The sequence below is a fragment of the Diabrotica virgifera genome, chromosome 1 (genome assembly GCF_917563875.1).
Source record: "Diabrotica virgifera virgifera chromosome 1, PGI_DIABVI_V3a".
Lineage (NCBI taxonomy): Eukaryota > Metazoa > Arthropoda > Insecta > Coleoptera > Chrysomelidae > Diabrotica > Diabrotica virgifera.
The window spans coordinates 81266469-81290252 of NC_065443.1; the positions used below are offsets into that span (position 1 = coordinate 81266469).

At 35.6% G+C, this 23784-nt stretch overlaps 1 protein-coding gene across 2 annotated transcripts in view; it reads right to left on the reverse strand.

Moving 5' to 3' along the window:
- LOC114332675 (tectonin beta-propeller repeat-containing protein) overlaps nt 1-23784 on the reverse strand; it is a 137116-nt gene that overhangs the window by 39879 nt on the left and 73453 nt on the right. For both annotated transcript variants that reach the window (XM_028282504.2, XM_028282503.2), the window contains exons 6-9: nt 19350-19646; nt 16227-16541; nt 8368-8554; nt 52-873 (exon numbers count right to left, since the gene is read on the reverse strand). In XM_028282504.2, the coding sequence (XP_028138305.1) occupies nt 52-873; nt 8368-8554; nt 16227-16541; nt 19350-19646 (1621 nt within the window). The remainder of the gene's footprint in view (nt 1-51; nt 874-8367; nt 8555-16226; nt 16542-19349; nt 19647-23784) is intronic.

Genomic DNA, 23784 nt, shown 5'->3' on the forward strand with positions numbered 1-23784 from the left:
CTGCATATAGAAACCATAAATTAATATCGACAACTAAACTAAGTTACTCACCTGCGGAAGTATAACCCGTAACGGGATTCCAACGCTGGTTTTCGTATACTCTATAGTCTTGCGAATCAGCCATCGGATGTACATTATTACTATCTAAGGTACCCAGAAATCCCCCGCCCCACCCACCTGTGTACACCCATACTGTGTGGTCATATCCTATACCCCAAGTAACACCTACAGGGCAACTTTCAACCCTCTTCAAATGCCCTCCTATCTGCCTCCAGTACAAATCTAACATATCCATAATTAATATCGGACTCCTTATAATTAATTTGAATGGTTGCATTTTCCCCCAATAACTTAATACAGACACCGACTGAGGGGGAAGGCGGTGCCTAAATGAAGTAAATTTTTGATCGTTTACAAAAATAATAAAGGCGTCTTCTGTCGTCTCTATCTTAAGATTAAATTCTTGTCCCTTAGCAAAAGGATTGTCACCAAACCTTTCTTCTTCACCCCATTTGCCATCAATCATGGCGTTCCTTATAACCTGATTGTCGGCGAAACGTGGATTAATATGCAAGCAAACATTTTCTATTTCAGTATGTGCCTTATGCTTAAGTTTGTAAGTCAGCGGAGCCTCTAGATTTATTGCAATTCTTCCCGCTTCGTCCCCTACACAACCATTTAGAGTTATAATCGTGCCTGGTATGCATCCAACGTGTAAGGCCACTTTAAACGGAGATTCTTTTCTACTTAAATCGAATTTCTGTACATAAACGTCGTCTTCTCGCAGCTGGTTCGCTTCCAAATGGGTCGGGTCCCAAATGAAGACATCTCCGAGGTTTGTTACAGCCCAAACACTTTCATCACTTGGTTTTCCTACAAAAATATAAAAACAAAAAGATGCTGCGTGAAAAGAAATCAATATAATATATGATTTAACTAATAATATATGCTAAACAATTTATAATATTGTTGTAAGTCACAACCTCTGATTGCGTCCCTGTGCGTAGAGAAATTTGAAAAGTCCCCTTTATGGGGAATTTTGCACCTTCCGGAATTTCGTATTATCGCGTAGATTCGGCTGCCGTCTCTCCACTAGCTATTTATTTCTATACTCGAATTCACAAGAAGAATTCAGTGCTGTCCTTATGGGAAGCGAGGTTGTGGTTTAAAAGCTATGCACATTCTTGATAGGGACGTACAAAACAGGACCGCGCTGGCCCTCATTTATGATAACATTAAACCATGCAATCATATTAGAAGTAAATGTAACATTTACAACTTCAAGACTTTTGCAAATTACACAAAATTTAATAAAAACATTTTCCTTGAAATTTTTTTTACTAAATTATACAGGGTATCACAACGAGAGAGAGAGTCTACTAGGAAAGCTGTCACTGATATTAAAAGTTCCTTCGGTAAAAATACGTAGATGCGCAGTGGCTACAAATTTAAATTAGTAATTCATATACAGATAGGATGTCCCAGCTTAGACCACTGACATAAATTTTTATATTTTTTAAAGCAGACCCTGTATTTTATTTTAATTTTAGAATCTTAAAAAAGCAATGTAATATTAATTATTGCATATTTTATTAGTCGTATACGAGGTTTGTCAAAAAATGTGATTTTTGATCAAGAGTAAAGTACCTTTATTTTTAACAATCTCATAATTATTATAAAGAAAAGATGTATAGAATTAAAAATAATAATTTAATATTGTTTATTTAGATAAAAAAAACTATTTTGTACAATATTTTGGCGCACTTGGTGTAAGTGTGTACACACCAAAGAATAAAACTAGGGTAATAAAAGAATAAAAATTTATATAACCTAAATGATAAATGAATAAAGATAAAACACTGAAAGCTTTTGTTTTCTATATTTCCACAAAATTTATTATAACTATGTGACTACAGCTGTTTCGGCAGAGTGCCTTTCTCAAGTGATTTAGTTTACGATCATCAATGTATAGATTTGCGTGTAAATATTTGGTATGCTTTATTGAAATGCTTACATTGAGTGTCCCCGTTTAGGATTTTGTCCTCTTCAGGCTTTGTAGTGAATGTGATATGTAGTCAAACATGAGACAATGGCCGCAAAAGCAAACAGTCCGAAAACACACTGGGGCAAGTGTGGTGGTCCTGGTGTTCCTGGGTTATGCCGGACGGTGGTGGTCCAGAAGACTATCAGACAACAGAGAAGAAAGAATGATGGAGTTGGTGTTGGTTCCATTGACATATGTGTGTACTGTCCGTGCTTTGCTCTAGACCAATCTCCCTAGAAACCATTGTACGCCAAGTGGCAAAGCCAGCGGCCCTCGTCGGCGGTCAGAAGGTGGTTTTTGAGCGCGGCGTGGACAGTGTGAGTTCGAATGTAGAAAATAGTTGCGGCTATTTTCTTGGGACGAACAGGTATAATTGTGCAATGAAGTTGGGAAACCGCAAAAAACCAACTTCTCCCTGTTCGGGTAGTTTACGATGTGCTTGCCTTTTTAAAGTCTTTAACTGAAGAGGTTGAGGAGTGGGGAGCTGTTTGTCTCGAGTTGGTCATTCAGAATTATATCTGTATTTTTCAATTTATAATTTCCATAGATTCTAATAAAGATAGCTTAAGGCCTTTATTTTGAATATGCAGAATTTGAAACTCTTCATTAAAAGAATGATTATGATCTAGAAGGTGAAGTGCGTATGTAGAAGTGTCTGTTCTGGTCAAAGGTTCTGCCAGTTAACAAACGGATAGCAGAACACAAAAGGGCTTTCAACAATAGAAAAACAGACACTTCTACATACGCACTTCACCTTCTAGATTCTAGATCATAATCATTCTTTTAATGAACAGTTTCAAATTCTGCATATTCAAAATAAAGGCCTTAAGCTATCTTTATTAGAATCTATGGAAATTAATAAATTGAAAAATACAGATATAATTCTGAATGACCAACTCGAGACAAATAACGCCCCACTCCTCAACCTCTTCAGTTAAACACTTTAAAAAGGCAAACCCATAGTAAACTAAATCACTTGAGAAAGGCACTCTGCCGAAACAGCTGTAGTCACATAGTTGTAATAAATTTTGTGGAAGTATAGAAAACAAACGTTTTCAGTGTTTTATTGTTAGATAAAATGAACTTCCATCAATGGTCGAATCCATCAATTATTTGAATAAAGATAAGACTTACAATTCAAAATAATAGCAGTGTCAGGTCGAAACGGTCGACTGACACTGACAAAGGTTGTTGTACATGATCTTTTTTAAAGTCAGTGTTTTGGGCAGCACCGTAATGTTTAACTTGACTCTAAACCATCTCTATCGGATTGAGCTCACAGTGATAGGGAGGCAACCGTTTCTTGGCCAAAGTTTCGATGCTATACTTGTCGTATATATCTGGATAACTGTTTGCTACATCCAATAGTTATGACTTTGAATAATTTTCTTAAAAAATGTATCCTTATTTGTAATGTATACCACATTTAACTCTCCCTTCAGAAGGTTTAACGATTCTTCGAAAGAGTTGCCGTTCATTTCGTCATGGTAGTCGCCTGAATCTTTTTTTTTTCTAAAAATACACTTTCTGAACTTGGTACAAAACCTCTATCAGATACAACAAGTAACACGACAAATCTCGGACTTATTTGTTTTGGATTTTTTAGACCAGTAGTCAAGCCTTTTAAAAATGCATCCTTTTAACTGGTTATATGTAGTTGAATCCGTCCATACCTTATTTATCCACGCCAGAATACATTCTAAACTGGAGCTGGATATTAGTGACACTCAATATGGATTCCGCAATGGTATGGGTACCAGAGAGCCATTATTCTCCTTCAACGTGCTGACACAGAGATGTTTGGATGTTAACCGTCCTCTTTACGTCTGTTTTATAGACTACAATAAAGCGTTTGATAAAGTAAAACATGATCGACTCGTGGAAATTCTGAAAACTAAAAACCTAGATGAAAGAGATTTAAGACTAATAACACACCTCTATTATAATCAGCGAGCAATAGTAAGAATTGAAAAAGAAACATCTGAAGAAATGGAAATAAAGAGAGGAGTCCGGCAAGGCTGCATACTATCATCTCTATTATTTAACGCTTATTCTGAAGAGGTAATGCGAGAAACTCTGGAAGATGAAATGGTCGGCATAAGAGTAAATGGAGTCTTAGTTAACAACATCAGATATGCAGATGATACAGTAATAATAGCCGATAGTTTACAAGACCTGCAAAGACTCATGAGTAAAATAGTAAGGTGTAGTAGGGAGTACGGACTCTCTCTCAATATCAAAAAGACGAAGTTTATGAAAATTAGTAAAAACAACCATAATACTAACGAAATCTTGATAGTAGAGGGCCAGCAGATCGAAAGAGTAAAAAAGTACACTGCAGAAATCAAAGTCAGAATCGAAAAAGCACGTTCTAATTTTATGAAAATTAAAAAGGTCCTATGTAGCAAAGATTTAACATTAGCTCTTAAAGTACGCCTACCAAAATGTTACGTATACAGTGTACTATACTATGGAGTGGAATCATGGACGTTACATGTAGAGGCAATGAGACGACTTAACGCCTTTGAAATGTGGACCTATAGAAGAATTATGAAGGTTTCCTGGGTAGATAGAGTTACGAACAACGAAGTACTAAGAAGAATAGGTAAAGAGAAGGAAGTTGAACTTACAATTAAAGAAAGAAAACTACAGTATCTCGGACATGTGATGCGGGGCGAGAAGTATGGCATCCTGCGACTCATAATGCAAGGAAAGATAGATGGCAGAAGAAGCATCGAAAGAAGACGAATTTCATGGCTGAAGAACCTACGAGAATGGTTTGGATGCAGCTCAAAACAGCTATTTAGAGCTACTGCATCAAAAATTAAAATAGCTATGATGATTGCCAACCTCCGTAGCGGAGATGGCACCTGAAGAAGAAGATACCTGATTTACTGTATGTCCGATATTTACCCAACTTTCATCGAAATAGAAAATATTGTATCCTTGCGATCGATAATTTTGTATTTTTCTGAGAAATTTAAGCCTCCAATTTATTATGTCAGGACGGTCCATCATTACTGCTTTCCTTCCTCATTATTTATAAACAAAGCCTATCTCTCGCAATAGTCGATAGAGAGTACTTTTGAAAAATATAGGCAAATGTTCCTGTAAACTAACGGTATCCAGGATAGCTTTGATTGTGGACGAGCCCGTCCGAATATTTTCTGGAATGGCCATCAGGGCAAATCAGTGAATGAAGAAATCCAAATGCTACTTGTATAATGGAGTGTTTTAAGTTCGAATGCAAATAGTATATCTACGCACTTTCGTTTTATTTGCATTGTCCGTAAGAGCCAACGCTGAAATTTTTTCGTGAATCCGAGTATAGAACATTTTTTGTTCTCATTATACCGTATGTCCCTGTAAGTATCCATAAGGAAAACTTTTTTATTATTAATTTTACGAAAAAAAGTTATTCTTCATAAAAAGCTCTGCATGGTCCAAAACCTAAGATTTAACCGTCAAATATCAAATTGTTTGAATATTGTACGAGGTATGTCAAAAAGTTTGAATTTCACTCAAGAGTAAAGCAGCTTTATTTTTCACAATATTGAAAATTGCTATTATGAAAAGTTTTTTTAATTAAAAACTATATTCTGGTATGCAATTACATCCTTCTAATTGAAAAATTTTTTTATGAAAAATTATGGATAACTAACATTATTTTCAGTTATTTTAATTCAGATAACCCTTTTATTATTAATTTTACGAAAAAAAGTGACTCTTAATAAAAAGTTCTGAATGGTCTAAAGCCTAAAATATAACCATCTTATGTCAAATTTTATCAATTTTATACGAGGTATGTCAAAAAATATGAATTTCGCTCAAGAGTAAAATACGTTTATTTTACACAATATCGAAAATTGTTATTATGAAATGTTATTTAGAATTAAAAACTATGTTTCAGTATGTAATTACATCCTTCTAATTGAAATATTCTGAACTATAATCAGGTACTTTATTTCTGATTTAAATTTATCTTGTTGTATTTTAGGTTTGTATTTTAGGTTGAAAAGATGGTTGTATTTTAGGTTTTAGACCATCCAGAACTTTTTATTAAGAATCACTTTTTTTCATAAAATTAATAATAAAAGAGTTATCAGAATTGAAATAACTGAAAATAATGTTAGTTATCCATAATTTTTCAAAAAAAAAATTTTTTTCAATTCTTCTTCTTATGCAATCCACTAATGGATGTTCGCGATCACGTTTGACCATTTTTCTCTATCCCTTGCAGTATGTATTAGGTCTCCTATGTTTTTTAGTCCTGTCCATTGTTTGACATTACGGAGCCATGACATTTTCTTCCTGCCCACTCCCCTTCTTCCTTCGATCTTTCCTTCAATTAAGGTTTGCAGAAACTCTTCGATCTTTCCTTCAATTAAGGTTTGCAGAAACTGATATCTTTCATTTCTAATTATGTGTCCCAGGTATGCCGTTTTTCTCTGCTTAATTGTGCACATCAGTTGTCGTTCTGTACCAATTCTTCTCAGGATTTCTTCATTTGTTATTCTTGCGGTCCAGGAAACTTTAAGGATTCGTCGATAGATCCACATCTCAAATGCCTCTAGCTTATTCATTGTGTTTATTTTTAAAGTCCATCCTTCCATGCCATATAGGAGCACCGACCATATATAGGATTTTGTGAATCTTAATCTTAGGTTTAGGTCAAAGTCAGAGTTCGTAAAGACGTTTCTGAATTTCATGAATGCACTTCTGGCTCTTTCTATCTGACATTTAATTTCCATATCCGACATCCAGTCTTCACATAGCCAGGTTCCCAGGTACTTAAACTTTCTTACGCGCTCTACATCTTGGTTGTTATATGCTAGTCTTGCATTTTGATGTTGACATAATTGACGGCTGATTATAAGGAACTTCGTCTTTTTTATGTTGATGCTAAGTCCCATGTTCTCGCTATGCTCTCCAATTTTATTAAGAAGGTTTTGGAGGTCTTCTATATTGTCTGCTATTAAGACCGAATCATCCGCATATCGTATATTATTGACCCAGGTACCATTCACTTTGATGCCGCTTTCGCATTCCTCAAGAGCTTCCTGGAAGATACTTCCTGAATATAGATTGAATAGTAGTGGGGAGAGAATGCATCCCTGTCTTACACCTCTGAGAATTTTTTGAGCTTGCGTTGTTTCATTATCCACCTTGACGACAGCTGTTTGATTCCAGTAAAGAGCCTCTATGCAACGAATGTCTTTTTGATCTCTGTCGAGTTGTTTTAGTATATGTACGAGTTTATGATGTTGTACTCGATCGAAGGCTTTTTCATAATCTATAAAGCACATCATTACATCTTTCCTTTGATCGTAGCAGTTCTGAGCTAGCACTTGGGTTGCAACTAGTGCTTCCCTGGTACCCAGGCCTTTTCGAAATCCAAATTGTGAGCAACCAATAACCTTATCGCATTTTGTGGAGATTCTGTAGTGAAGAACTTTGAGGAATATTTTTAAAGAATGGCTCATCAGACTTATCAGTCGGTGCTCTTGACACTTTGTTGCGTTGTTCTTTTTTGGCAAAGGGATAAAGGTAGACACAAGCCATTGGACAGGGAATTTTCCTTTTTTATAGATTTGGTTGAAAAATCTTTGGAGTATCGTAATCTGAGTAACTCAACAGGAATTTTATCAGGTCCAACTGCTTTCCCGTCTTTCGAGGTATTTATTGCTCTAGTAATTTCTTCAATTGTGATCTCGGGACCAGATAGGTTGTTAATATCTATCACTTGTTCCTGAACGACTTCTATCTCAGGCCTCTCGTCTGCAAAGAGATTTTTGATGTATTTTTCCCATTTTTTTTTCAATTAGAAGGATGTAATTGCATATTAGAATACAGTTTTTAATTCCAAACAACTTTTCATAATAGCAATTTTCAATATTGGGAAAAATAAAGCTACTTTACTCTCGAGTGAAATTCAAACTTTTTGACATACCTCGTATAGCATTCATAAAATTTGATATCTGATGGTTGAATCTTGGGTTTTGGACCAAGCAGAACTTTTTACAAAGAATAACTTTTTTTTCGTAAAATTAATAATAAAAAAGTTTTTCATATGGATACAACTTACAGGGACATACTGTATAAGCGCCCGAGGAGGGCTTTTAAGTATTAGTATTATTAAACGAATTGTTTTGTAAGCAATATCAGTGCCAATTGGTAACGATAATTATTAATGTAATTAGAAGATGTGATATTTGTAATTGAGTGAGTTTTTGGAATTAAATAAAGTAAGTTTAACCACGTTGTGATTCACTGAACCCACAGAAAAACGTAACAATATTGATAAGGTAAAAAAAAGTAATTACCAAGTGTGTCGTGTATTTTTCCACAACTGGTAGCAAACAACCCCTGCCATTCTTCGAGAAGAGCATCACTACTAAACTGCAATTTGATTATCCTAGCTGAGTGTCTAGGAATATGTATCGCTAAGCGTGGATTACCAGGATCACTACATTGTCGAACGCACACTACATCGCCAAGACTAAAAGAATGCTGAAATAAAGAATAATCTTAAGAAAATAAAAAATAAATATGGAAAACAGTAAATACATTTTTGTAAGGTAAGGTATCTTCTTCTTAACGTGCCCTATCAAGTCCCCTTGACGTTGACGATTAACATGGCGAAACTGTCTCTGTCTCGAGCTATTCTAAATAGTTGTTCTGCTTTCTTTATTCCTGTCCACTCCCGGATATTCTTCAACCAAGAGGCCTGCTTTCTACCAATTCCTCCGCGTCCTTCGATTTTACCCACCATAATAAGTTGAAGAATATTATACCGGTCTCCCCTTACTACGTGTCCAAAATAGGCCATCTTTCTATATTTGATGTTATCAAGCAGCTCGCGGGCAGCATTTGCTCTCTTAAGGACTGCCACATTTGTCAGCATAGCCGTCGATTTTATTTTCAGTGTACGTCTGTGCAACCACATTTCAAAGGCCTCCAAACGATTAATGGTGGATATTTTTAATGTCCATGCTTCGACACCATACAAGAGGACTGACCAAGTGTAACATTTAATCATGCGCTTTAGAAGTTGAAGTTGCAAGTTATCATTACAGAAGAATGACCTCATTTTTAAAAATGTCGTGCGGGCTACCTCGATTCTACATTTTATCTCTTTATCTGGATCCAGTTTTTCGGTAATATGGCAACCAAGATATTTAAAACTGGGTACTCTTTGAATTATATGACCATCAACATGTAACCGTGAATAATGATGGGCCAAACGGCTAAATACCGTATATTTTGTTTTTGAACAGTTTATGTTTAGGCCAAACTCTCTTCCCACTGTGTCAATGGCATTTAAGAGGTGTTGTAATCCATTCATATCATCACTTAAAATAACTGTATGGTGTTGTAATCCATTCATATCATCACTTAAAATAACTGTATCGTCTGCATATCTGATTGTATTTATCAGAATTCCATTAACTTTCACACTCCTCTAAGGTAAGGTATACAACAAATAATTTAAAAAATCCTCTGAAATTTTTACCAGATTTTAAATATGTCCTAAACAGACAAACAAATAGTAGATTTAATCGACTTTAGAATTAATAAGCAGGAATTAAAGCAAATATTGGAATAATGTAGACAACCTCTTGAAAAAAAGTCTATTAAGAAAAAACGCAGGATCAAGAATAATCGTTAAAAGATGGAGTTACTACAACTAACATTGTGAAGGGATGAACATATAACTTATACTACACAGGGTGATTCATTAAGAATGTCCAATCTCTGAGTTGTAAATTCTACACCTCAAAATATTAAGATTTAACTCAAATCACTTATAAAATATGACTACTTACTGAGTTACAGAGTGTTTTTATTTAAGAATTTAAACACTATTTTGTACCCAGTACTTTAAAACTACTTGACATATCCTTGTCAAACTTGGCAGAAAGTGTAGGTACTATACATCCTTCTACATTATGATAAATAAACGTTTGTGGCTACAACCAGAAGCGTACGACAGAGGATACTGAATGGTCGACCCTCCCAAATTCTACGCCACTGGCGGAATTGCTATTTTAGCGCAATTTTTCGATTATCCAATACTTTGTAAATAATATACTCTTCACTCGTAACGAGAAAGTCATTAGTTTTCGAGATATTTGAAGTTAAAAATTAAGCGGCACAATAGATTAATCAAAATAACTGTACCGTTACATTTTTATTTCAAATATCTCGAAAACTAATGACTTTATCGTTACGAATGAAGAGTATATTATTTACATAGAGTATTGGAGAATCGAAAAATTGAACTAAAATAGCAATTCCGCCAGTGGCGTAGAATTTGAGAAGGGCCAACCATTCACTGTCCCCTGTCGTACGTCTCTGGTAGTAGTCAGAAAAGTTTATTTATCATACTGTAATAGGGTGTACAGTACCTACACTTTCTGCCTAGTATGACAAGGATATGCCAATTAGTTTTAAAGGGCTGGGTACAAATAGGTTTTAAATTTTTAAATAAAACACCCTGTAACTCAGTAAGCAGTCACATTATATTTAAGTGTTTTGGGTTAAATCTTAATATTCTGAGGTCTAGAATCTACAAATAGAATCTATTTAATAGAATTATGGAAGTTGGACAAATGCCAGACGAATGGAGAAGCAGTATACTAGTACATGTCTACAAAAACAAGGGAGATATACAACAATGTACAAACTACAGGGCTATAAAACTGCTTAGCCACACCATGAAAATATGGGAAAGAGTAATTGATAGACGGACACGTGAAGAGACCGAAATATCCGAGAATCAATTTGGCTTTATGCAGAGCAGATCAACAACAGATGCAATTTTCATTATAAGGCAGTTGATGGAAAAATACAGGAGTAAAGAAACAAACGCTCATATGGTATTCATTGATCTTGAGAAAGCACATGATACGAGTTCCTCGAGAGATTCTGTGGTGGGCACTCAATAAGAAAGGAGTCCCTGGTGAATATGTAAAGATTGTGAGTGATATGTACGAGGGAGTAACGACTAGTGTTAGGACAGGTGTGGGAGAGACTGATAAATTTCATGTGAAAGTAGGATTGCACCAAGGCTCGGTGCTTAGTCCGTATTTATTCTCATTAGTCTTGGACCAGATAACAGCGAAACTACAGGGTAACATTCCATGGTGCTTAATGTATGCTGATGATGTCGTGTTAGTAGGAAATAGTGAAAGAGACTTAGAACAAAAACTGGAACAGTTTTTGTCCCCTCCAGAGACAAGCTCTGGAGGAAAAAGGTTTAAAACTTAGTAGGACAAAGACAGAGTATTTGCAATGTTCATTTAAAGATGGAGTTACTACAAATTAAATGGTATCTTTGTTGAAGGGAAAATTCTATAAAAACAGCCATAAGACCGGCTATGATGTACGGAACTGAATGTTGGGCAGCGAAAAAGAAAGAGGAACAACAAATGCATGTGGCGGAAATGAGAATGCTTAGATGGATGAGTGGAGTGACAAAGAAGGATAAAATTAGAAATGACTATATTAGGGGAAGTCTAGGTGTGGCACCAATTGATGCCAAAATGAGACAGCATAGGTTGAGATGGTTTGGTCATGTTCAACGTCGAGACGCTAATCATCCAATACGAAGAATTGCTGAAGTGCAGATTCCTGGAAGGAGTAGGAGAGGAAGACCAAAGAAGACGTCGGGGGAGACGATTAGGCAGGACATGTTGGTAAAGGGGATTAATATTGATATGACCCAAGATAGAATTGTATGGAGAAATGCAATTAGGGAAGCCGACCCCGCATAGGGATAAGGCAAAGAGAATGATGATGAATCTACAACTGAGTGATTGGGCATTCTTAATGAATCACCCTTTATAAAGATGATAACAGATGATAATATCAGATTGATACGCTGATCATTTATAAGATCTCCAGACATTAGTAAATCTAGTCAGTGAAGCAAGTTACCGGAGAGACCTTAAAATCGACATTTCAAAGACAAAATGAACATTTCAAAGAGAAATAAATAAAAAGACTTAATATCAATTTATTATACCACGGAAGACCGGTTTCGCATACTAAATGTATAGTAAATTATACAGGGTGTCCCCGAAAATAGTGCGTTCCTTTAAGGTATGGATTATAATACACAATTTAGAACAAAAAGTCCTATAACACTTTTTTCTAAAGTTAACCGTTTCCAAGAAAAAAATTACATTGTTCTCCATATAAGTGAATTTTTATTTTCATAAATTTGAATGACATGGCAACGTAGCCTAGAAGAACTTGCTGTGACTGTGTAAATTTAGCCTAATAACCCCTTTTTTATTTACTTTGAGGTGTGATTTTTGGGGTTGTTGACATCGTAGGTACCTACCTGCAAAATAATGGATATGGGTTTGGTTGATATTTACATTATTTTACCTACCAGATGCAACTGACCTACAAACCTACTTTTTAATCTTTAGATTTTTGAGTTGCGCGTTGTTGCCAGACTTCAATTTGCATATCAAAATGTATTTTCGTTTTTTGGTCAAACGGATCAATTTAGAAAAAAATGTTATAAGACTTTTTTGCTCTACATTGTGCCTTCTACCTATACCTTTAAGGAACGCACTATTTTCGGGGACACCCTGTAGTATGCGCACCCGGTCGTCCGTGGTAGAATAAATTGATTGTGAATAAGTCTTTATTTACTTCTCTCTACCTAAATTGAAATGAACTCACATAGGCAACATATTCAACATATTTATTTGAAATACCTTGGCAGCTGGTTAAATGTAAATTGTGACTCTGATGAAGAGATAATAACTGGGAACTAAATAGCATGTAAGGCTTTTATGACCTGGAAACCCGTTTTATGTAACAGAAACCTGTCCGTGCATATCCGCAAGAAGATCCTGAAATGTCTGGTCTATCCTATTGTATCGTTGTGAGACATGGACGTTAAAGACCACAATACTAAACAAATTAGCAGCATTCAAATTGGGGTGTTATCGCTGGATCCTAAAGATATTGTGGATTTCACACACTTCCAATGAATATTCCTCTTCACTCCATGTATATTCTTTGCCCTCTCCGTCAACTTTGTTAGGGGCTTATACAGACGGGTAGAATGTGTATTATGTATGTTAGATGTGGATGTGCAGCTGTAACCTAAACTGTTAAGGCCAGTACTACTTGATGTTCTAATGAAAGGAGTAGTGGTCGTGTAAGGGAAGACCAACTTATATCTCAGTTCGAGGTACCTACATTGTTTTCTATTAATTAACATTTATTACTGTTTTAATATATGACTGCTAATTTATATTTTAGCTACAACTTTTTAAGTTTTTAAGCTTTCTGATTGGTCTTCCCTTACACGACCACTACTCCTTTCATTAGAACATCAAGTAGTACTGGCCTTAACAGTTTAGGTTACAGCTGCACATCCACATCTAACATACATAATACACATTCTACCCGTCTGTATCCAAACGTTGTCAATCTTGCACTAACACACACATTAATAAATAGAATTCTGTTAATAAATATAAATAAAATAATAAAAACAAATTCTTTAATAAGTAAAAATATAAATCTTTAAAACCAATAAAACCTCCAAAACTTTTTGTAAACAGTAAACATTTTAAAAAATTGTATATATGACATTCACTATTTTACTTCACAAACACTAGAATAGACACAGATTTGTTGGTTGTCTCTCAACAACTATCTCTTCACCCTCAAGAAATCCCAAATAGCATAAACTTGTTTACCTTTGTAACATTCTCCGTCTATTCCACCATATCCCGTTGGCATAACTTAGCAGAAACATCATGTTAAGGAATAATGAGGTTATAGCTCCTTGTATCCGAATGTAAGTACGACACGTTATAATTGCATGATTGTTGACAGTATACATCTGCATGTGTTTGTAAGCTTGGGGACGTTTGTTACCGCCCCCTTTTTACATGCATATGTATTTGTCTGCTGTTTTTACTATTTTATGTATGTTGGTCAACACTGGCTTGATCTTATGGATCTTTAGCATCTTTTATAACCAGACATTGTTCTAACTCTGGTTTTTATTTGTAGCATTTAGTGACTTGTAACCGTTGACCTGATGATGCTCTGCAACCTATAGAGAGCGAAACCGGTCGTCGGAAGTACACAATTAAATGATTGAGAGTACGTCTGTCTTTTACTTCATTTCTAATTTCATGTTTATCTTTTGGTACTGGCCAATCTTTAATTGCTTCAATCTTTTCAGGATCAGCTGTTACACCATTACTCGATACAATATGTCCCAAGTACTTAACTTCTCGTCGAAACATGTGAAATTTCTTCGGACTTAACTTCAAGTTCGCTGCCCTCAATCGTTGAAAGACTTCTACTAGATTCTTGGCATGTTCATCAAAGGACCTTCCAACCACAATTAGATCATCCAAGTAAACCAGGCATGTTCTCCATGTTAGACCTCTTAAAACTGCCTCCATTAATCTTTCAAATGTGGCAGGGGCATTACATAAACCAAACGGCATAGCCGTAAACTGCCAAAGCCCCGATCCTATCGAAAATGAGGTTTTCTCACGATCGGCTGGCTCCATGTCTACTTGCCAATATCCACTTTTTAAATCGAGTGTGGAGAACCAACGAGAACCGGAGAGAGTATCCAATGTATCGTCTATTCTGGGCAAAGGATAACTATCTTTTTTTGTTAACGCATTGAGCTGGCGGTAGTCGATACAAAAACGCGTTGAACCATCTTTCTTCTTTACCAGAACTACTGGTGATGTCCATGGACTGTTCGATGGTTCAATTACCCCTTGTTTGTCCATATCCTTGATAATCTCTTCGGCTTTATCTCTTTTCGCAAATGGAAGTCGTCTAGGCCGTTGTCTGATTGGCTGAGCGTCTCCGGTATTTATTTTATGCGTTACTATGCTTGTTTTGGCCTTTTCCTTCTTATCAATAGCAAAAACATCTTGATACTCTATCAGCATAGACCTCACTTTTTCCGTTCGTTCACGATCAAGATCTTGGCATCTTTCAATGATCATCTCAACAAGGTCCTTTGGATACTTCGACATCGATGATTTCTCATTGGTATTCATAGAGCAAATTGAAGCCACGGGAACACACTGTCCGATCAAAGATCCTCTACTCAACTTGATAGCAGTTTCCTTTAAATTCATAACTCTTACAGGGACGACATCTCGAACTCTCACCAATGTTTTTACAATTAGGAACTCAACATTGTCCACATCTTCGACCATCCTTAAACTTCCCTCTCGGCAGTGTTCATCAAGTCTGGTCATCAGAATTTTCTCACTATTACCGGGTATGGTTACGTTGCATGTAGTTAGTAAGCGGATGACATCTTCTTTGTCGTCGTGAAAGGACAACTCTTCACCATTGATCCTGCTGAGAACTCCATTTTGAACGTCCAATATTGCCCCAACTTTTCTTAGTACGTCCATCCCCAATATGAACTCGTCGGAGATCTCGGCAATTAATACTTCGTGTTTAACTGTGATCTGGTCAATGGGTACTGACATATTAGCTTCGCCATATGTATTAATCAGCTCACCAGTCGCTGTTCTAAGCCTTACTGTTGCAAGTTATAATTTTATGATGGCCTCGTACTACTTCTGGACGTGCGATAGTTCTTGTTGCACCTGTATCCACCAAAAACGATCTACATCTATTATTGATACGACCTTCGATGTATAAGTTGTGAATTCCACCGGAGGACGTAAGGTTGACAGTTACTATGGGGGCTCTAGTTCGCGAGGTCGGCAGTTGCCCCTTGGTGTCGACCTGCTCTAGCTTTCCGACTGCTGGACGATCTTATTACAATTACGACGAATGTGGCCTACGTCGCCGCAATTCCAGCATCTAGGCTCGCGTCTTTTTAGCATCTATGTATGTGGCGCCCTCTGGGCAATACATCATTTTTGGTGGCGAATTAAGATTTCTCATCCCAAAAGACCCCCGACTACCAAATTTCGTGGTGTTATCCCATGCCTGTCAGAAAATATTCAAGAATAAATAAAATGAAAGTTTAACTTTGACACCCTGTATTTCGGTTATTATCAACTTTCGTACTAAGGTAAGTTAGCTTAAATCAACCCATTTTAAGCTTAGCAATCTAAGGTTAAGCTATGGCCTATTCTTTACCAAACACCCTGTATACCATACGTCTATACAAATTAAACTTACTACTTACCATAGCAGTAGCTCCGTCCGGATTCAAAATAGTTAAAATTCCATTATTCTCAATCCATTCCAGTTGCAAAAGGCAGTCAGAAAAGCTTGAAGCATTAATACTAACTCTGGCTTCTCCTGCATGCATCCAGGAGGTGGTATTTACGGCTAGTTCATATTCTGTGAAACTGTCCCTGTTTGGAAGTCGTTCTTTCAAATCGTCCAGTATTTTGATTCTCCAAGGTTGGTCATAGTCGGCATTTGGATTGCATGCATCTGAGTCTCCGAACCAGTTTGGTAGTTGAGGTAAATCAACAGTGCACGCACCAGACTCTACCTTTAACATAAGAAAGTATTTATGTTTTTTTCTACGAATGTCCCTATCATTATGTAACATGAAATCATTATGTGACAGGAAAATGTTAATTATTGGTACCCATCTGTAACACTGAAATTATGAAAACATACCGGTTTGTCAAATAATGCTAAAAAATTGAGTATATTAACCGATGCGCAATAGTACATGATAAAATAGACTTTGAAATTAGATTAAAAATTAATCTTAAAAGTAATCACCTATGACCTATACTACAATCACAATAAAGATGCACTAGAAATAAACAAACCAAGATAAGTTAAATGTTACGAGGAGCACTCCCAAATCATGATTTACAATGTATATACATTGTAATCGCAACAAGTAGCATAGGAGAAAAACATTGTTAGGATTTGAGTGCCATTTGTTGGGTCCACAGTTTTTGTTATGTAGTAGTTGACGTTTACTATTTTACCCCAAAACCTACAGTTTGGGGGACCGTTTATTGTACCCATTCGCTTCGTTATGTAGGATTCTTAATTATGGGATAAAACACTCTTATATTATAACAGAATCAGTGGCGGTTGACAATAACGGAGCGCGAATCGTAAAATGGCCTTCGAGGACGCAGCACGTCGCTTCTAAGCTATTAGCAAAAAACCATGGTGCCATTTTCGAACCATGTATGCTGATCTGTGATTACCTGATACAAATTGAATGAATCAATACAATGAATCAAACAAATCGGAAACAAGTTACAATTTTTTTTTAAGGGAATAGTAGTTGCATCATCATTGGGTGAAATTCAAAAAATTTCTTTATGGATAGATACTAACAAAGGCGCACTAGCCCGCGGGACGGCGGACTGGCGGTAAGTCCGGGCTTGCGGCCAGTCTGGGCTTGCGGCCAGTTAAGTTTCACTCAGAATTCTGAAACTTGATTCAAATAAAAGGGAATTCTATGAATTAAATTGATATTCAATAATGATTCAATAAAATTGTGTTTTGACTAGGAAAGTTTTGGGGTAGTTCTGATTTCTTTCATTATATATGGATTTTGGGCTGCTGAATCCGAATATGAGGTTTGCGGACAAAATTTCTTGCCGGAACATTGAAAAAATCGCGAAAAAAGCGAAAAATTTCAGCTTTTTTTCGCTTTTTTGCTCAAATCTCGAAAACTATTAACTTTTAGTAAATATTATGTTAACAAAAATTAAAGTACTTAAAATTATCTACAAATATCACTATTTACTTTTTTTTAGACGAACCGTTCGGTCTAAAGTACAAGTTGAAAATTGCCAATTTTTAACGGTCTCGGCAAAACCCACTTTTTACATTCCAAAACTTTATTTTTTATTAGAATGCTGTCATTTGATCAATTTCTCCTAGTTTTCTGTACAAATAATAAATGTTAGTTCATAGGTATGGTGTGTCTCTTGTGACAGCTTCCATGAGTCCATTCCGCCCTAAGAGGTCGGGAATGTCTCTGCTTTTCCCTTAGAGCCACAGAAGATCAGGCACAGATGGAGTCACAGTTTCAGTTGGTGTGAACATTTCCTTCGGATCTGTTATCTTGATTTCTGATAAACCTTGAGGTTTTGTCCTTTTAAAATGAATTAGTTGAACAGCTCCCTGACTTCCATAAACCTCAGGCGCGGGTTTCTTTTTTATCCGAGGAATGGATTGCTTAGGAGCTACTGCATGTTTTGGTGCAATACAATAAATGCCACATATGACGTGAAAAGTGTGGTATTCATCAATTGTATGTACGTTAAAATCAGCGTTATCGTACACCTGCTGTGTAAAGCACGGCAGGTCAATTTTCTGCGAACCGCCTGCGAATGCTGACACTTCCAGGCGAACAGCTTCTGTATAGGATGAACAAAACCCCAAAGAGGAAACTACATCCAACCTAGTTTCTTGAGCCGTACTTTTTGTAGAGAAAACAGCCAACCCTGCAAGGAATGGTGAGACCAACTATCTGGGCCTTACTGCCGCTACAAGACTTTGAGCAAGCGCGTTGCTTATCTGGAAGTGTCAGCAATCGCAGACGATCTGCAGAAAATTGACCAGCCGTGCTTTACACAACAGATGTACGAAAACGCTGATTTTAACCTTTTCTATGCCAGGCCTTAATTTGCATGTTAGTCCCTCAATCCCAAAGGTTTATTACTTCTTACCTTATTTATTATTATAATTTATTAGTTGATTACTCTGATAACTTCGTACCAATAGTAACAGAGCGAGTAACGACTATTGTATCTACTTTAATTACTCTGATTACTTCGTACTTCGTCAAGGTCATTATTATATCGGAATACCTATACAAAATACCTACCTACTGAGAAATACGATTCTCGATATGATCACCGGTACTCAAATACAAAAGTAATCAAAGTAACGAATACTGTAAATGATTACTTTATTCATAATACCTACCTACTGAGAAATAGGATTCTCGATATGATTACCGGTACTCAAATACAAAAGTAACAAAAGTAATAATAGTAGGTAATCAAAGTAACGAATACTGTAAATGATTACTTTATACAAAATACCCACCTACTGAGAAATACGATTCTCGATATGATTACCGGTACTCAAATACAAAAGTAACAAAAGTAATCATATTAATCAACGTAACGAATACTGTAAATGATTACTTTATACAAAAGTAACGATTTGTAACGAATACTCGAAAGTAACTATAATTAACATCACTACAATGAGAATATGGTACTGAAAGAATACATAAGAATATCTAAATGCTAAAAACCTCTACTATAAAAGATAAAACGACAGAACATAAAATAAAAAAGTAAGTACTTACACAAGACCAAGGAGCTTCGTACTCAGCCCATCCAAGTTCTTCATCGTCTGCAAAAATACAGGAGTCACGACTTGATTCGCTCCACACGCTCTCGTCAGTTTCTGGATGTACTTCCATTCCTACTATTGATCCTACCGAATGAACGGGACTCCAAGCCTTAGGGTTTTTCGGTTGAATTTCATACTTGGTACTTAAATCTCCTACAGGTAGAGAAGCTGGTGCCGATGGTGCCGAATGTGGATGGTTGTCCCACTCTGTTATGGCCGACTGTTCTATCATGCTGCTAGGTCTAGATTGCTATAAACATAAGAATAAACTACTATTACAAAAATAGAAAAAAATGTTTTAAAACAGGCTAATGGCATCTGAATTCTGAATCTACATATTTTCTTTTGGCATATTAGTATTATTTATTATCTTTAATAAAGGACACGATAATATTAAGGCTGAGCTAATAAAATATATGGAAGGAGAAGGATTACAATTACTATGGAAGATCGTAAGGAGCTGTTGGCATACCGGATGCATACCTAGAGATTGGACTCTTGCAACTATTCTATCATTACACAAAAAAGGTGATAAACATAAGTGTTTTAACTACAGGAGAATATCATTGTTGGTAGTTGCCAGTAAAATCTATGAAATAATATTATAGGAGAAGCTGCGAGAAAATATCGAGGCCATACTGGATGGCAGCCAATGCGGCTTTAGGCCAGGGCGAGGTACAACCGATCTCATATTCACGGTGAGACAGTTATCAGAAAAAGCCCTAGAGCATAACAGTAAGTTGTTTCTCTGTTTTGTGGACTTGGAAAAAGCATTTGATCGGGCGCCACGTAACAAGATCTGGGAAATATTAAACCGTAGAAATGTGAAACCAAAGTTAATATAAGCAATAAAGAGTATATATAAATGTACAAGTAATAATGTAAGAACGAACAATCGCTCATCTATAGAATTCTACACAAGGACAGGTGTAAGACAAGGTGGTGTTCTGAGTCCTTTGTTATTCATCACTCTAATGGACGAAATCGCAAAAGAATGCAGGGGTAAGGTAAAAAGAACTAGGGTTGGGGTGTATAAACTTCAACAAGTTTAGGTGTCAGAGTTGATATATGCCGATGACCTGGTAATTGTGGCAAAATCAGAAAAAGACTTGCAAGTGAATGTGGATGTTTGGAATGAAGCTTTTAAGAAATTTGGGATGAAAATAAATATTGAAAAAACAGAAGCTTTAGTAATATCGAAAACTCAAGAAAGTATAAATGTAAAGCTGAATAATGAGACCATTACACAAGTAGAGGACTTTAAGTATCTAGGATCAACAATGAATGGACAAGGAAATATAAAACCAGAAATAAACATCAGGGTAATGAGTGCAACAAAATTTTACTATGCACTAAGTAAAAGTTTTATTAGGAAGAAAGAAGTAAGCCTGAAAACAAAAATGAAAGTATTTCAAACTGTATACGAGCCGGTGCTACTCTACGGTAGTGAAACGTGGACACTGTGGATAGTGAACGACAACATCCGTAGTAAAATTCAAGCATGCGAAATGAAATATTTACGTGTGGTACCCGGGATGACCAGACGTGATCGTATAAGAAATTAAGACATACGTGAAAGGTGCGGTATTGGAAGGGCCTTAGACAGACTTGAAACGAAACAGTTATCGTGGTTCGGACATATGGCGAGAATGAGTGAAGGTAGAACAGTAAAGAGGGTATGGAAAGCGGCATCCGACAACAAACGACGAACAGGCAGGCCAGCAAGAACGTGGAACGCAAATATTGGGAAGGCTTGTGAAAAAAGAAATATTGGGTGGAGAGAAGCAGAAAGACTAGCTACTGACCGAAGGGCATGGAGACGTCTGATTTCTCCACTTACCTCGACACCGTAAGATACAAGAGGACGGCTTAAGTAAAAGTAAGTAAGGAATTAACCACAATTTCAGTTTAAAATACGTCTATATCTCTGAGATGCAAACATCTTCATCATCATCAGTGGCGTTACAGTTCTTTATGAGGCAAAGCCTTCTTCAGAACAATCCTCCATTCGCCCCTGTATCTGGCAACTCTTCTCTATGCTCTAATTCCAATAGATTTTAAATCGTTCTCTAAGTTGTCTTGGTACTTAAGCCTCCCTTTTGCTCGTTGTCCTATCGATCCTCTACGGTCAAAAACTTTTCTAACTATGGCATCTTCCTCTCGCCTGATTACATGCCCTATCCATCTAAGGCGTGCTACTACTCCAGGGAAATAAGGTTTTTGTCGGGACACTTGAGCAACCAGGTTGCAAATGGGTTTTTTGGGTACTATATACCCAATACATTATACATACAAAAATGCCCGTCACAGTTAGGACGAGAATTTTAGTTATTAACAAATAAGTTTAAAAAATGGCAGTTTTATCGTTTAAATCGCTACAGGTAAAAATAGGATAATTAAATATCTTATTTATAGTATTCTTCTTTTAGTAGATGAGCCAATGTTTAAAACGACAGTTTTTTAATTTTGGTCCGATCATTTGTCGCTTCAAAAATTGCCAAATAAAACTAAAATTTCGAAAATAAAAAATTTGCTATAACTTTCGTGAAAGTGACCTTACGACTTTTATATTTCACAAAAAGTTGAATCAAAGAGTCCATATACTGCACAAAAAATTATAAGACGATTCGTCAATTAGTTTAAATTTTATTCAATGTGTTTATCTTAAAGAACTTTTTTTTTGTAATGTTATTGTTCAGAAAATAATAATTATATAGAAATTCTGTGAAAACCACATGAAAGAACAATAGTCTTGTTTTCAAATTATTGAAGAAAATCATTAAAAAGTAATTTTTGTCACTACGAAAACATTTTACCAAAGTAGAGTCATTTTTGGCTTGAAAACAATTTGAATAGCTTTGTTAATATTGACTGTAGAGTAAATTTACCTTGGAATTTCAAAAGCTGGTATTTTTATACAAATTTTCAAAAAAAAAACTTTTTGCCTATGTTAATTACGGTCAAAGTTAGCCACTTTTATTATTTAATTCACAGTTACTTCAATATATATAAAATTCTCCTGTAACAGTGTTAGTTACCATACTACTCCGAAACGGCTTGGCCGATTTTTATGAAATTTTACAAGTGTATCCTATGGGACTGAGAATAGGTTTTAATCTATTTTTATACCCATAAGTTATAAGGGGGGTTGAACCCCTGATATTTTATTTTATTTTTTGGACAAAATTGTCTATCTTAATTTTATATGATGTAGGATTAAAAATATATACAACCCTTAATTTACACTTTTCCATCACTAACCCCTATTTGTTAATACCTATCTATATATTTACATCTATAAAATTATCCTGTCACAGTGTTAGTTGTCATACTCCTCCGAGACCGCTTGACCGATTTTTATGAAATTATATATGTATATTCAGTAGGTCTTAGAATCGGTTGCAATCTATTTTTCATATCCCTGAGTGATAAGGGGAACTCCCCCTAACATTTTGAAATGTTAGGTGGGGATTTACGTACATAACGTACTCTACAAGAATACGAGTACATACAATTTAAAAAAAATATGATCAAAATCCATCAACAAGCTCTAGAGATATTAATCGCAGCATATGTTTGAAGAATTAGTTTCATTTTTTGAGTGCACGGATTTTAATAATTCATTTCCACCGACCACAAATCGATTTCGTTAGAACGTTATTTTTAAAGCTTTATTAACAACTCTGTTGAAGTTTAAAGTTTACTAAAACTTTTACGTATAAACTATATACCTTCAACTTCGAAATGGCGCTAGTTGGGTTGCTTAATTGTTATAAACAAGGTAGCTGTAAATTAAAAAAAAAGTGGCTAACTTTGACTAATTAACCTAGGCAAAAAGTGTTTTTTTGAAAATTCGTATAAAAATACCAGCTTTTCAAATCCCAAAGTAGTTTTAATCTACAGTCAATATTAACAAAGTTATTCAAATTGTTTATGAACTAAAAATGACCCTACTTTAGTAAAATGTTTTCGGAATGATAAAAATGACTTTTTAATGATTTTTTTAAATACTTTGAAATAATGACTTTTCTTCTTTCATGTGGTTTTCACACAATTGCTATTACATTACTATTTTCTGAACAATAATATTGCGAAAAAAAAAGCTTATTGGGATAATCAAATTGAATAAAATTTAAACTAATTGACGAATCGTCTTAAAATTTTTTTGTACATTATATGGACTGTTTGTCTCAACTTTTGGTGCAATACGAAAGTCTCAAGGTCATTTTCACAAAAGTTATAGCAATTTTTTTATTTCCGAAATTTTAGTCTTATTTTGCAATTTCTGAAGCAACAAATGATAGAACCGAAATTCAAAAACTGCCATTTTAAACCTTGGCTCATCTGCTACGAGAACAACAGTATAAATAAGATATTTAATTACCCTA